This window comes from Antennarius striatus, chromosome 3 (assembly GCF_040054535.1).
Source record: "Antennarius striatus isolate MH-2024 chromosome 3, ASM4005453v1, whole genome shotgun sequence".
In the NCBI taxonomy this organism is placed as follows: domain Eukaryota; kingdom Metazoa; phylum Chordata; class Actinopteri; order Lophiiformes; family Antennariidae; genus Antennarius; species Antennarius striatus.
In genome coordinates, this window is record NC_090778.1 from 4,154,295 (window position 1) to 4,169,462 (window position 15,168).

At 40.4% G+C, this 15,168-nt stretch overlaps 1 protein-coding gene across 2 annotated transcripts in view; it reads right to left on the reverse strand.

Annotated features, from left to right (window-relative positions):
• Positions 1-1,172: 1,172 nt before the first annotated feature.
• Positions 1,173-15,168, reverse strand: part of si:dkey-61l1.4 (collagen alpha-1(V) chain) — a 38,106-nt gene continuing 24,110 nt past the window's right edge. Inside the window, exons 43-63 of one of the 2 annotated variants that reach the window (XM_068311787.1) lie at positions 15,053-15,106; positions 14,892-14,945; positions 14,590-14,697; positions 14,407-14,460; positions 12,609-12,662; positions 12,330-12,383; positions 11,861-11,914; positions 11,727-11,780; positions 11,282-11,335; positions 11,034-11,087; positions 10,316-10,369; positions 9,986-10,039; positions 9,627-9,680; positions 9,505-9,522; positions 9,374-9,427; positions 8,855-8,917; positions 7,722-7,887; positions 7,451-7,557; positions 6,064-6,144; positions 5,578-5,763; positions 1,173-2,014 (exon numbers count right to left, since the gene is read on the reverse strand). In XM_068311787.1, coding sequence (XP_068167888.1) covers positions 1,877-2,014; positions 5,578-5,763; positions 6,064-6,144; positions 7,451-7,557; positions 7,722-7,887; positions 8,855-8,917; positions 9,374-9,427; positions 9,505-9,522; positions 9,627-9,680; positions 9,986-10,039; positions 10,316-10,369; positions 11,034-11,087; positions 11,282-11,335; positions 11,727-11,780; positions 11,861-11,914; positions 12,330-12,383; positions 12,609-12,662; positions 14,407-14,460; positions 14,590-14,697; positions 14,892-14,945; positions 15,053-15,106 — 1,569 coding nt within the window. In that variant the 3' untranslated portion in view covers positions 1,173-1,876. Of the gene's footprint in view, positions 2,015-5,577; positions 5,764-6,063; positions 6,145-7,450; positions 7,558-7,721; positions 7,888-8,854; positions 8,918-9,373; positions 9,428-9,504; positions 9,523-9,626; positions 9,698-9,985; positions 10,040-10,315; positions 10,370-11,033; positions 11,088-11,281; positions 11,336-11,726; positions 11,781-11,860; positions 11,915-12,329; positions 12,384-12,608; positions 12,663-14,406; positions 14,461-14,589; positions 14,698-14,891; positions 14,946-15,052; positions 15,107-15,168 lie in introns of those variants that run through there. The other variant, XR_011035084.1, reaches the window with a different exon arrangement.

Below are 15,168 nucleotides of genomic sequence, written 5' to 3' on the forward strand. Positions count from 1 at the left end.
TTGTACACCTTTCCTATCATTTTAGCTGAAACTCTTCTATCGCACATCACACCTGACACTTTCCTCCGCCCGTTCCATCCTGCCTGGACACGCTTCTTCACCTCTTTTCCACACTCTCCATTGCTCTGGACTGTTGAGCCTAAGTACTTAAAATCCTCCACCTTCTTGATCTCTTGTCCCTGTAACCTCACTCTTCCACTTGGGTCCCTCTCATTCACACACATGTACTCTGTCTTACTGCGGCTAACCTTCATTCCTCTCCTTTCCAGGACAACCCTCCACCTCTCTAGCTTCTCCTCCACCTGTTCCCTGCTCTCACTGCAGATCACAATGTCATCTGCAAACATCATAGTCCATGGAGATTCCTGTCTAACCTCGTCTGTCAGCCTGTCCATCACCATAGCAACAAGAAGGGGCTCAGAGCTGATCCCTGATGCAGTCCCACCTCCACCTTGAACTCCTCTGTCACACCTACAGCACACCTCACCACTGTCTTACAGTCTTCATACATGTCCTGCACCGCTCTAACATACTTCTCTGCCACTCCAGACTTCCTCATACAATACCACAGTTCCTCTCTGGGCACCCTGTCATAAGCTTTCTCCAGATCTACAAAAACACAATGCAGCTCCCTCTGGCCTTCTCTGTACTTCTCTATCAACATCCTCAAAGCAAATACTGCATCTGTAGTACTCTTTTGTGGCAAGAAGCCATACTGCTGCTTACAAATGCTCACTTCTGCCCCTGGTCTAGCTTCAACTACTCCTTCACATAACTTCATTGTGTGGCTCATCAGCTTTATTCCTCTGTAGTTGCCACAACTCTGCACATCTCCCTTGTTCTTAAAAATGGGCATCTTCTCAATATCTAACATCCTGTTGAACAACCCAGTCAGAAACTCTACTGCCACCTCTCCTAGACACTTCCATACCTCTACAGGTATATCATCAGGACCGACTGCCTTTCCACTCTTCATCCTCTTCAATGCCCTCCTCACTTCATCCTGACTAATCTTGGCTGCTTCCTGGTCCACAACAGTCACCTCTTCTAGTCTGTGTTCTCTCTCTTTTCTTTTTTAACTTTATGTTTATTTAAACAGAAACATCAACAGGGACAAAAAAAAACAACAACAGTAAAAAAATAATAAAAATACAAATAATAAAATAAAATACAAAATACAAAATATTCCCAGTGGGTGAGAGAGCACTATAAAACAAACTGATCTTATTTCATCTCACCTTATCACTAACTCGTTGAATGTACAGAAACAAAGAAAACTAATAAGTCAAGACATCAAATAGTTAGCTTTGTTAGACAATGTATGACTTGTCACGTAACTTACAGCAGTATGTTTCCACACGAGTATCACTTGAATTTACCTGAATTCAAATTTAAAATGATTGACCAACTGTCAAATACTTTCATAAATAAGTACGTTTCAATTACACATGAACAAAATGTACATAATATGGTTAATGTCAACACGTTTTGGTTAAAAAATCCCTGGACTAAAGAGTGTGCGAGTCAAATATTAGTCAGCAATAAGGAAACTTTCAAATATGAACAGAAAGTCTTTTTCACAAAGGATTTTCCTTTCTTAAATACTGTCTGTTGTTGTTGATGTTGTACTTTTTGAAAAAGTTATTGGTCTTATAAGACCCGGAATTCTCATTGTGAGCAACAAAATTGTTCCAAAGCCATTAAAAATTGTCTGGTCAAAAAATTTGAAGGAAATTGCAAAAAACAGTGAAGTAGAGAAGAATGCCTTTTCAAAAATGATGTCATGCGTATAAAACGCAACATAAAAGTGCGTGAAATAAATGGTTTGTCTGTCCAGACTTTTGTAATGGCAGACCACCATAAAGATTCAGTAATGCTAGCTGAAGCATGCTGGTCCTATGGTGAAGCCGAACTCCTGGGTTGCTCCATGGTTTCCAAAAACTGCGATGTCTCTGAGAGGCAGCAGGAGGAGGTCTTCAGTTTCAAACAGAAAAACCGATTCCTGGGGTCCTGACTGTGGAAAAGGAAAAAGTGTTAGAAATAACTCCTAGAATGAGGCAATGTCTTTCTGTCTTCCTTTCTGCTACATGGTTGTCTATGTGTGTCTCAGCCACACCAGCAAGGGCATCACTGGATTCCAGGGGATAAAGCCAAACTATAACCGGGCAGTCAGATTTATAACACAGGTACGGTCATTTTTTATATAATTTCCTCGTAATCTTACTTTAACCTGTTCTGTTCAAGCCATCAGGACCATTGTGACATCCCAAAAAAGACAAAATACCCAGAATAAAGATGAATGTCCATTTCAGTTGTAACATAGTCTGCTAGAAGGCTCAGATTGTAGTTCGCATAGCATAAGGGGGTCAGCCATACACTGCTACTCACCGGCGTAGTGCAACCCAACTGTGCCCCTACAATTTTCCACAAACCCGGATGCCTCCTTGAAGGAGAAAAAAGTATATTCCTATTCATTCTTATCAATAACCTAAAGCCTGGTAGGGCACATCATCCTGTAGGTCAATCCAACGTTCTCCAGCTGTGATTTCACTGGAGCAAATGTGGCTCTCTTTCTGTAGATTTCAGAGCTATAATCAGGGAAAAAGTGAATCTTGGATCCTCGAAAATAGATGTAGCCAGTCTCTCTTGCTGGCTTCAGGAAGCTTGCCTTGGTTTGGAAGTGGTGAATATGAACAATGAGGTGACATGGTCTGGAGTTGGAAGGACTTCTCTCTGCAATGGCAATCCGGTGGGCTTAGTCAGCAACTTTTGAAGTAAGAAAAGCTTCTGATCTGAATGCTTCCTTCAGCAGTTTGTCAGTAAATATCGTCGGATGTTGACCATTGGCATTTTCAGGGAATATTTTTCCATCTGCATCAATTTTCAAGATCCTCAAATTTCGCTTCCAGAACTTTGTTACTCTGTAAGAGGTCGTCTGAGTCTCATTAGCCAGAATTTCTAATTTATGACTGGCTGTTAGTCAATAATTGATCGGTCAGCTGAAAGTTGTGCAGAGAGTTCAGCTACTATGCGTTCCTCCAAGGTCAGTGGAGTGGTAGCTTTGGGGTCCGTCTGTGCTAGCGCAGCTGTGTCGACTTGTTTTGTATCTTTATTATGGACATCAAAGCTCACATGAGTAATGGCAGTGCAACCTGGAGAGGGGATATTGAGATGAATGGCCTTCCCGATCTGAACAGGAGTGGTGTTCTGTTATTGGACTTCTGTGCCAGTCAGAGCTTGTCCATAACGAACACCTCGTTCAAGCACAGGGATGTCCATGAGTGCATAAGTGACACCAGGCCAACCTAGAACACAGGTCGATGATTGACTTTGTTGTTTTATCCTCAGAACACTGACCACATGTCTTGGATACTCTATCCAAAGCTGTTTAAATCAATCCACTGGACTTTAAGAAAGGGGTACACTACCAAAACTGTTTACAATAGAGGCTGCTAACCTGGACTGAGGATATTGTCGGAATACTATTAGGACCTCCTCAATCCTGCCACCATGTCTTACATAGAAGAAGATCAGGCTGAGGTCTCAGAGGTAGACTCATCCATTACCCAAGCTGAAATCACCAAGGTTTGTTGCCAAAGTCCTTGGTGGCAAGGCACTGGATGTGGATGAGATTCGCCCCGAATACCTCAAGTCTTTGGATGTGCAGGGATTGTCTTGGTTGACGTGTTTCTTTAACGTCGCAGACCATGGTGGTGGTTTCTCTTTTCAAAAAGGGGGACCAGAGGACATTGTCCAACGATGGGGGAATCACAGTTCTCAGCCTCCCGGGGAAAGTCTATTCCATGTTACTGGAGAGGAGAATAGTTGAAGTGTGGATTCAGGAATAACAATACGGTTTTCGTCCCAGTCGCAGAACACTGGACCACCTCGACACACTCTATCGAGCGCTCGAGGGTTCCTTGCAGTTTACCCCACCAGTCCATATGTGCTTGCTGCAATGGAAAAGGCATTCGACGACCGTCAGAGTATCTTGTTAGGAGTGCTTTGGGATCATTGGATTTTGGACACTTTGCTGAGAGCTTTCCAGTCTCTGTATGACCAAAGCCAGAACTTGATTTGCATTGCCCGCAGTAAGTCAGACCTGTTCCAGGTGCATGTTGGCCTTCGGCAAGGTTGTCCTCTATCACCGGTTCTGTTCATAGTCTTTATGGACAGAATTCCTACAGGCAGGCAGTATCCACAGGGAGTTTGGTTTGGGGACCAGGCAATTTGATCTCTGCTTTTTGCAGATGGTGTTATCCCATTGGCTCCATCAAACCTGGACCTTCAGTGTGCACTGGAGCATTGCGTGAGTGGGATGAGAATCAGCACCTTCAAATCAACCTCAACCAGAAACAGATCTGCCCACTCCAGGTCAGTGGGGAGCCTTTGCCCCAAGTGGGACTTTAAGTATCTCGGGGTCTTCACAAGTGAGGGAAGGACAGAACATGAGATTGACAGACAGATAGGTGCAGCTTCTGCAGTGATGCAGTTGTTGTATAGGTCTGCTGTGGTGAAAGAAAGAGTTGTAAGATGAAGCCCTCGATTTACTGGTATACGTTCCTACTCTCATCTATAGTCATAAGCGGTGGGTTCTCCGTAGAGTGGCTGGGCATACCATTAGAGATAGGGTGAGGAGCTCAGTCACCAGGGAAGAGCATGGAGGAACCACTTCTCCATATTGAGTGGAGCCAGCTGAGGTGGCTCGGGCATCTGTTCCAGATATCTTCTGGACGCCCTCTTGGGGAGGTGTTGGGAGGAGACCTTTGGGAAGACATATGACACGCTGGAGGGACTATGTCTCTCGGTTGGCCTGGAAAGACCTCGGGATCCACCCAGAGGAGCTGGAGGAGGTCTCTGAGAAGAAGGAAGTACGGGCATCCCTGCTCAGATTGTTGCCCTTGCGACCCGCCCCAGATCAGCGGTTGAAGATGGATGGATCTTTTTTTAAAGATAATTTCAGATAAAGAGGTGGTTCTCTATCAAAGATTGGAGCAGCAGGGGCTCAGTTGGTAGAGTGGGTCGTCCAATGATCGCAGGATTGACAGTTTGATTGCTGCTCCCGCCTAATCATTTGTTGTGTCCTTGGGCACTTTACCCTCCTTACCTCCAGCAAGGAGGGTAAAGGCTGGTGAATGCTTGTGTGTGAATGTGTGTGATTATTCTGGTGGTGGTCAGATGTGTGTAGGTTCTCAGTCATCCAGGTCATGGTTATCCAAAAGCTGTTTAAGTCAATCCACTGGACGTTAAGAAAGTTCTTGAAGACGTTTTGTCTCTCATCCAATAGACTTCTTCAGAGTGGCTTTTGGCACAAATTGGCTGCCATGCCTGTCAGTATTCCCCAGGGCATGTGGCTACAGATGTAGTTTACCATCACCAAGTTTGAATGAGGAGTGAATGAGTAATGGATCCACTGCAAAGTGACTTTGAGTGTCTATAAAAGCGCTGTATAAATCTAAGCCATTATTACTATTACTATAAAAGGTAAATAACATCAGCCAACTCGGACCAGCACACTAACAGCAACAGTAATATTATATTTTGTCTGTGTGTGGGGTTGAACCTGCTGGTACTCACCACACAGTCCTGCAACTCTCCCAGGTAGCTGTGTATAAGAGTATCAGCCAGGAACCTGACTTCCGTTTCTTTGTGTCTCCATGTTCTTCCTGTTTGACAGGAGTAAGTGATGGTCTGTGTGGAGATTCTGCTGCTCAGTCGTAGAAACCTCATCTGTACTACATCTGTTTGTCCGGGATACTCAAACTAGAGGGAAGGGGTTCACACAGTAGATGAGTTTAAGTGAGAGAGAGAGAGAGAGAGAGAGAGAGAGAGAGAGAGAGAGAGAGAGAGAGAGAGAGAGAGAGAGAGAGAGAGAGAGAGAGAGAGAGAGAGAGAGAGAGAGAGAGAGAGAGAGAGAGAGAGAGAGAGAGAGAGAGAGAGAGAGAGAGAGAGAGAGAGAGAGAGAGAGAGAGAGAGAGAGAAAGAGAGAGAGAGAGAGAGGGAGGGAGAGAGAAAGACATTAAACTCATCCAAGACATACAGTACAATTATTCAGACACTGACCTGGAAGCCATCCGTAATTGTGCTCAACCAGTGAAAGGACATATTGGCACCAGAATCCTTCAGCCAAGCTTTAATTGGAACCTATAGTTCATGGTATCATATTAACACAATCATATAGCAAAGGTGTCTTTCTTCAAAGTTGCAAATGTGGTTTCCATCAATGCTATATATGACCTGGTTGTTTCTGAAAGTGTTGGGTAGAGCCTGTAGGCTATACTGTTATACTGTTATGTCTTTATTATTATCTTTATTATTTTTCTCACACATTTCAGGATAATAAATAACTTTATCTTCATCCATTTGAAACAAAATAACCTTCTTGATAAAATAAATTGTTTTTACATGCAGTATATCTTTGTGCCCATGTGGGTGTTGGTTTTAAAATGATGTTTGGTTGGGTACATTATCATTTGCTATCTTGGGTCAGTAGAAAAAAAAGAGATGTTTTTCAAGCCACTAAAAGACTTCTCAGACTTTCCAATGTAAGCTGACTAATATTGTACATGGACTCTATGTGTTATTCATTTCACAACATCATCTGAATTCAGTATCCTACTATAAGAATTACTTTCTCCAATTCACAGACTTAAATCCTGCGGGGATATTTCACTGAACTTTGACTGGTGACTCAGGATTTATCAGATACTGATTCATCACTAGTGATCTTGGCCTGCCTTTTTGAGTCTCCAGGTGTGTAGAAGAACATTTAACAATATCAATCCTGGTGTCATGATATTCAATCAGTCAATAACATAAAGTTCACAGCCTTGCGCATAATGGTACAAAGGATTAATACAGACTTATATTTTTTGCTGCTGCAGGAATGATACAGGTGATGTCACCAATATGTTCCTCAGTAATGATGATTTTTGCCTGCAACTACAACTAACCTTCATCCCATAAAGTATTACTCAGAGTTGTAATTTTTCTGGCTGATCTTCAGCAATGCATTACATTACCTACAACACACAGTATTTACAGCAACCTCTTCCTCACTGTCATCATCATCAGGCAATTTTGATGATATGCTAAGGCGTGTAGGACATGGGACTAGGACTGGGACAGTATCGAGCTATGAAACAGGAATCACTTTCTCTCTCAATGTTTATATTGATGAGTATATTGTTACCTATGTTTGATGATCTGTATTTACTAGGTACATTACCACAACCTCCTCTGATGCCACCGAGTTCGTGGTTATTGAAACTTCAATATTTCATTACCACAGCATTTAATACAGTCATTACTTTTGCTACTTGACAGGGGATATACCTGCTTTCTGTCATATGTTGAGGGGCTGGATAATTGTTTTAAATTGCCAAGGTAGATTACTGTGTGACAGTTAATGCTGTATAACCGTTTACTGTTTACTACATGCTACTGAAACCTTAGGCTGCAATGGAGTCAGGCAGGTCTTCGGCTCTGCTGTGAAGTCACAGTACACTTCAAATGCGTCAGCTGGGCTTCCCTGGTTAGGGTCAATGTAATAAATACCTAAAGAAAGATGCATGTTAAAATAATTAAGAAATGTCTGCATGGAAAATTTTTCTTAGGGGTGGAGCAATCGGCTCTGAACAGAAGTTCATATCTGGATTTTATTGCCAGTCCTCTATGGCTGGTGATCCTATTTTCTTAACAGAAGTGAATGTGAGTCTCACCGTTAGTGTAGTTACGGTGAGCAAGCCACAAGTCCAGACATGTGGTAGCTGGGTGCTGTTTACTGCCATCTGGTGGGATTAGGAACCAGTGAAGATCACTCTGAAGAGAATGAAGCAGGGTCTGGACCACGATGTAGTTAGGCTGGTCTGACATGTGCATGAGCTCCTGAGACAGGAAATAATGTTAAAAGAAATAAAAAAGATTATCTAACATGCATGGATGAAATCAGATATGAACTTGGAAAAATTAAACCCACCCTTTATTTTTCTTTTTTTTTGTCTTCATGAATATTTAAGTTTTATTCCAAGACTGGTAAAAACAGCAAAAAGATTTGAAAACTTGCAGTTTGATCTTGCAGCATGTAACAGACTCAGTTTAGTGGTTTATGTTCCATTGACCCCAGTCACCCCATAATGTAAAGAGTCCCAAGAACCAATCACAGAGTGGTGATGATGGCCCCAAAGACTGGAGCTATTGTATGCAGGTTCCTATCAACACTGAGGAGCCAGACAGCAAAGCTGACTCCCTGGGGCCAGGCACCAAAAACAGGTCCAGAATCAAAGTTATTTTAAGCAAATTTAAATGATACAGATTGAAACTAATAGAAGATTATTAGAGATCACTAGAACCTCACTGATTATTTTCTGTCATGTAGATTTTTTAAAGGAACTAAATTAATTATAATGCTAGGGTTAGACTTGATCTTTGTTACCACATGAAATACTAGTATGTAGTGCATGTCAATATAATCTTCCTTTCACAATACTGAACTATATATCCATGCTTAATTTTTATGAATTAATTTGAGAAGAATAAAACTTGCTATATTATAACCCTCGTTATCGGCTGTTTTATTATAGACATATTACACAAGTTTATTTGGGTGCAGGGAAGTTGAATGAATAAACAGATGGGCATGCAGAGATTAAAGCATTTTTTAAACAACTAGCCCCTTTTGATGATTACATAATGTCGCTTATTTTATTAGGTTTGTGGTCACAGTGTATCCTTGCAGTTCCATGTTTTTAAGGAATAGTGTAGATTCTTGTGAACAATACAATAAACAGTCAGAAAATCAGCACAGATAAAACAGCAAGCACAGGCACACAAAAGCCATTACCAATCTCCTTACCTTCAGCTGAGAAAGCGTGAGGTTCACGGAGATTCCTGGAATTCCAGAAGGGCCAGGTTCACCCTAACAAACAAAGTAACAGTTGTACCAAAGTACTATTATTTTACTCATTCCAAAAGAACTTAAATATATATATATATATATATATATATATATATATATATATATATATATATATATATATATATATATATATATATATATATATATATATGTGTGAGTGTGTGTGTGTGTGTATATATATATATACTTTATATATATATATATATATATACTTTATATATATATATACTTTAAATGTGTATGCATATATATGTATGTGTGTGTGTGTGTGTGTGTGTTGGTGTATTATATCACACTGATGGCGAGGGGAAGTACAGTACATACACACATGAACATGCACACACACAGACACAAACGCACAGCATATGCCTATAGTGTAAAATATAGATATTGCACATATAAACAGATGTATACATGCTGACATAACACAGACATTCTTATATAATATATGCTTACAGGTATGCCTTTTTCTCCTCTAGGCCCTGGTAGTCCAGTGAATCCTTTCAGACCCTGGCGATCAAGAGTAGCAACTAATCAGAATTTTTTTTTTTAATCAGGAGACTACCAAATCATTTGGATTTACCCACCTTCTGTCCAAACAAACCCTGTAAACAGGAAAGTAGAGAAGATCATGTTCACAGTGATATACTGTATATGCATTGTAACATCAAGCTTTTTATTGCTGATAGGCAAAATTTCAGTTACTTACTGGCGGACCAGGTAAGCCAGTGGCTCCTTGTCTACCTGGTGGACCAATATCTCCCTAAGAAACAGTCAATACTGATGTATTGTTATTTGTGGTTATTGGTGGTCAGTACAGAAACATAATGACTGCATGTATGTGTATGTATACACAGACCCATCCTGAGTCAGCAGAAAGTAGCTGAACCAACAAAAAACTGATTTAAGCCTGTTGTTTACAGAATACAATATTTAAACAGTACTATGTGCACACATATGATGGCTCACAATGCATGTGTGCTCTATGCGTAAAATAAGTCACATTCCTGCTACATTTCCATTTGGGTCTGCATAGATGAGCATGATGTGAGCGTAGCATTTCCTTACCTGGTCTCCCTTCTGACCAGCTCTTCCTGGCTCTCCAGTTGAGCCTTGCACTCCCTGAAACAGTAATATTTTAATTGACTATACAGGCAGTTAATTTTTTTTTCAGAAATTGTCCTCTAATTTTCAAACAAATAACCTCACAAATACAAGACATTTCAAAGTAATGACAAAATCAGCATAATCATGACTCACTTTCATACAGGATCTGCAAGTTCTCTCTGAGAATCTAACGCTAACCATAATTCTCACCAAACTGGTATTCGTCAGTGATATTCACATAGTCTATTTCACAGAAGTTTAATGTTATATAATAGTTAGGAATAAACTGACCTTTAAGCCCTCTCGTCCAGGAGGGCCAAGTGAACCTATAGCCCCAGGTTCCCCCTACAGAGCAGGAAACACAGAGTGTAAAGCTCACTTTTTTCAATCTTTCCATCACTTAATGTGCCTTTTGTCCAGACAGAAAATCTGAGCTGTATGCAGATGATACTGTGATTTATGTCCATCACTGCCAGCTGGGTGGCTTTGAATATTTTAATATAGTAAATAATATTAATTTGTGAATACTGGCTATTCCTATGGTTAAACATTACAAAATGAGTCACGCTATTGTTCTTGCACTTCTTGTACTCGCTGTACTCTCATCATCCACACACACATGGTCATCCTCACGTTTCGATTAGTTTTCCTGCATTATTGCAGTCCATTTAACATGCAGATGTACACACAAAAGAAAAGAGACAAGAATAAAAAAATTAATTTATTTCTGTGTGTGCAGTTTGCATGTTCTCCCTTTGTCTGTGTTGGTTCTCTCCAGTTTCTTTTGCGTCTTCCAACCTCAAAAAACATTTAACTTTGGTGAATTGGACACCCCAGTTAGCTGTAGGTGTGAATGTGACCGTGTGTGGTTGTCTGTCTTTGTGTGACCCTGTGTGGCCTGGAGTCAGCTCCAGCATACATAGCTGAAGACAAGACGATCGTAATTTTTTGTCTGAAGATGAATGAATGAATGAATGAATGAATGAATGAAAATAACCTACACACCTACCTTAAAGCCTGGACTACCAACTTCACCCTTTTGTCCCTGTAGGCCTGTTTGACCCTGGTGGGGAAGATTGGTAGAGAAAAAATAGATGTAAATAATTTTTGTTTTCATCAACAATTTATTTTGTCTAGGAGCACGTAAACCCCAAAAGTATGGCAAGCAAATTATGATGAATACTGAAGAAATCAAAATAAATTGAAAACAGTTCACAACAGACTTGTTGACAACTTTGTGCTGTTGTAAAAACATACATATGTCCCGCGTCTCCCTGGAGGACCAAAGTCACCCACACCTCCAACTTCCCCCTGCAGGGCCAGAGAAAGACAGAATAATACACTGACTGACCTGAAGTTGGGCTTGCCACTATAATCATTATCATTAGCAATTAATCAGACCATTATTTTCAGATGCAAACAATATTCAGTTAGAGTTTCCCAGAACTCATAGAGATGGAGTCAGATAACTTTTTGTCAAGACTCTTCACAAGACATAATAAATGTCAAATAAATATATCTAAATTGTTTGACTCATTTGTTAGAAAGCTTACTCAGATTAGTAATCAGTCATCAAAATCTTTCGAACCAGTTTTATTTTGAGTGGTTAATATATTATTTGAATAATTATACCAGCTGTAACGTAGTAATTATAGGATAACAAAAACTGTACAGTTGATCTGGAATTTCAAAAACAACTAACCTTTTCTCCTTGCCCTCCTCTTATGCCTGCATTTCCAGCTTTGCCTCTTCTCCCCTTCATAAATAGTTAACATCAGATTTTCTTGGTTCAAACACATATTCATGCTAAGTATCATGTTAGGTGTGTCATCCTACCTTTTTTCCGGATCGTCCATCCTTCCCTGGTCGTCCGCCTCTCCCAGAATTTCCCTAAAATGTCAGATTCAATGTTTTGTTTTTCTTTTCTTTTCTTTTTTTACTGTGACTCATGATTCATGAGGATTAGGAACAAATTGTTTCTAGTAAAGAACTAATTTATTTGTGTGTTTAAAGTGTGAAACTCATTTACAACAGGAGAAATTCAATGCAATTTATTGTATTTCCCCATATTCAGAGCCATCTTTACTAAGAACCTTTTGAAATTAACATTATTTCTAAGGAACAGTTATTTGATTAAAAATGTGAGAGGTGGGACTGGAATCTTTGGAAAGCAACAAGTGAACTTGGCTTTGTCTTCCATCTTTACTCAAATGCCTTTCCCTGTGGATGGTACGCCCCCTAGTGGAGTGTGTCTATATGATTCCCAGCAAACTGTGTTTACATGTATAATGAGATTTAATCTGACCTTTTGACCTTGTGATCCTTCCCTTCCATCCCGCCCAGGTCTACCTTTTGGTCCCTAAAGGAAAAAAAGACAAGGTTGTGAATTATTACGTGTGTGTGTGTGTGTGTGTGTGTGTGTGTGTGTGTGTGTGTGTTTGTGTGTGTGTGTGTGTGTGTGTGTGTGTGTGTGTGTGTGTGTGTGTGTGTGTGTGTGTGTGTGTGTGTGTGTGTGTGTGTGTGTGTGTGTGTGTGAGTGTGTGTGTGTGTGTGTGTGTGTGTGTGCGCATACGTCATTGCTGACCTGAGGTCCCGGAGGGCCATTGGGTCCCTGTAGTCCAATCTCGCCCATGAAACCCTGAAGAATGGAAGCACGAGACACACTGTAAGAGCTGCACAGCACTGACACATCTGGTACTACATTAGCATGTTGTAGGCTCTATGGTAAAAGTGTGGCTTTTTGAATTCTTAAAATATTATATAGTTCATCTGTGAAAATGGTTTATAAAGTAGCTTTCAAAGAAATATTTGTTTTGATATGTAATGCCAATTTAGGGGCAGCAGTAGCTCAGTCCAGTAAGTCTTGGACTGGGGACTGGAGGGTCAGCAGTTCAAAATCAGCATCATGTAATAAAATTTCGGAGCGTGCACTGACAGTGGGAGGTGTTAGTTCACCTGCCGAGGCGCTCTTGAGCAAGGCACTGTCCCCTTTATATGTTGCTCATTGGACGAGCACCACGAAGGAGCTGGCTACCGCTCTTCCTCCCCCTCACCGTAACACAGGCCTCTTGTGTGTGTGTGTCACAGGCCTGTACACACGATATATATGCATGCAACTAATAACCAGTGGAGTGGACTAATAATTTCCCTACGGGGATCAATACAGTCAATTAAATTAATGTGGAACTTCCCCAATTTCATCAGCAAAGTAGGGAAGAATTTTATATGCTGGCTATACATGGTTGGGTTAGAGCTCATAGTGTCTGAAAGATTGAGGGATTTCACTCAGAGTCCGATTAAAACTATTGATAACTGGAAATTGAATGAGGATCAAGGTCAAGAGGTCATAACTTCACTAATACAATGTTTGAACTAAACATCTTGCCATCAGAAGCATGAGTGATGTTTGCTCTGAAATATATCCACATGCAGGATTGTTTACCAAAACCTTTCATAGACAATTAATTAATAAGATATACCAATATTTTGTTAAGTAACAGCAATGTGCAAGAAAGCTTATTTTAATCTTTGTAGCACTGGATGTAATGGTAGTAGTGGTACAACACTGATAAGCAACCGTGCATTTCTGGGGCACAAAACCAAACAACCTAAAAATTGTCAGTTCAGCTCATTCCAATTATGCTTTTGGATTGGCATTAAATTGCATATGGTCACTCATTAGTTTTCCAGAGATTTTTTCATTAAGTAAGGTCTTGTTTTCATGTTAAAAAAAAGAAAAATGTTGATGAGATGAAATAATGTTTCTGGGTCTGAATGATGATCTTCTCCAGAGTGATTAGTTGTGTTAAAAAGATGAAAAAATATTTCTGGATGCATCTCATTTTGCCCAGATATAGACAAATATTCTCTCTCCTGACCTATGGCCCATACAGTATCTCTACCATCTCCCTCCAGTAGTCCAGAGCCGAACTTTTACTGATGAACAAATCAACCAAAAGACACAGATTATAACAAAAACTCTGGAAATGGATTCTCGGGGTTCACTGTTGCATTTTTAGCAGGTAAATACTTATTTTCTTTTCAATTTGATAACCTAAAAACTTTTTGTTTTGTTTTAAATGGACATCAAACATCAATTTCCATAACTCCTGCTGTGTGGAGTATTAAAGGTAATATTTTATATTTTTAATTTTACAATTTTATTTATATGTAGTTTCATAAAATTTTCCTAAAACCTCACCTCTGGTTAAAATATTCAACATTAAATGAGAAAAGTACGATGGACCAAGTCTATCACACAACCACATCCATCATTTAGATTTATACTGTACAGTTCTTTGATATCTTTGCTGTCTCGGTGCAACATGAGGTCAAGTACCAAATCTACTGTATGCTCCTTAAACTGTGAACCCTGGTCTTACCTCTGGTCCAGGTAATCCTGGAGATCCTTTATTTCCTAGCAGACCATCAGAACCCTACAAGTATACAAGTAGGCCCCCACCATCAGTCATTAATAAATTTGTGTTTTTTTCCCCTTTTCAATACTTAATCAACACTCAGCAAAATGCTTCTTGATTCCACTGGTCAGACATTGGGATTCTCACCACCTCTCCCGGCTCCCCCTTTTGTCCATGTGCTCCCCCCAGCCCCTCAGGTCCAGGAAAGCCCTTTGGACCACTATTACCCGGTCCTCCTTTGACACCTTCGGATCCCTGTAGCACAAAAACACCACGTTTTCCTGATGACTGATGTAGTTTTCCTCAAAGTCTGAGATAACTTGGATCAGTTCTGATTGTTTTCAGTAGAAGCAGACAAATTTGATGAGAGGTTTTGGAACTGCCACAAATAAGTGTTCATGGAAAAGTTGTTGGAAAAGTTATACTTGTTATACTTTCATGTTACTTACCATGGGCCCAGGTTTTCCCATGTCCCCTTTCACACCTTGGTTTCCTGCTCCACCCTGCAGTTCGACAGAGCACAGTGTGAAGACAATCAAGTCAACTTAAGTAATAGGCTGGCTGATGCCTCACATCTCAGTTGACATTATTCGGCATCAATTTACTGCACCTTCAAACCTGGAGTCCCTGGCTCTCCAGTCAAACCAGCATGACCTTTGTCTCCCTGTAGAGACAACAACGCCACTTGATCGAACTCTATGACATATATTATATTACTATATGTAC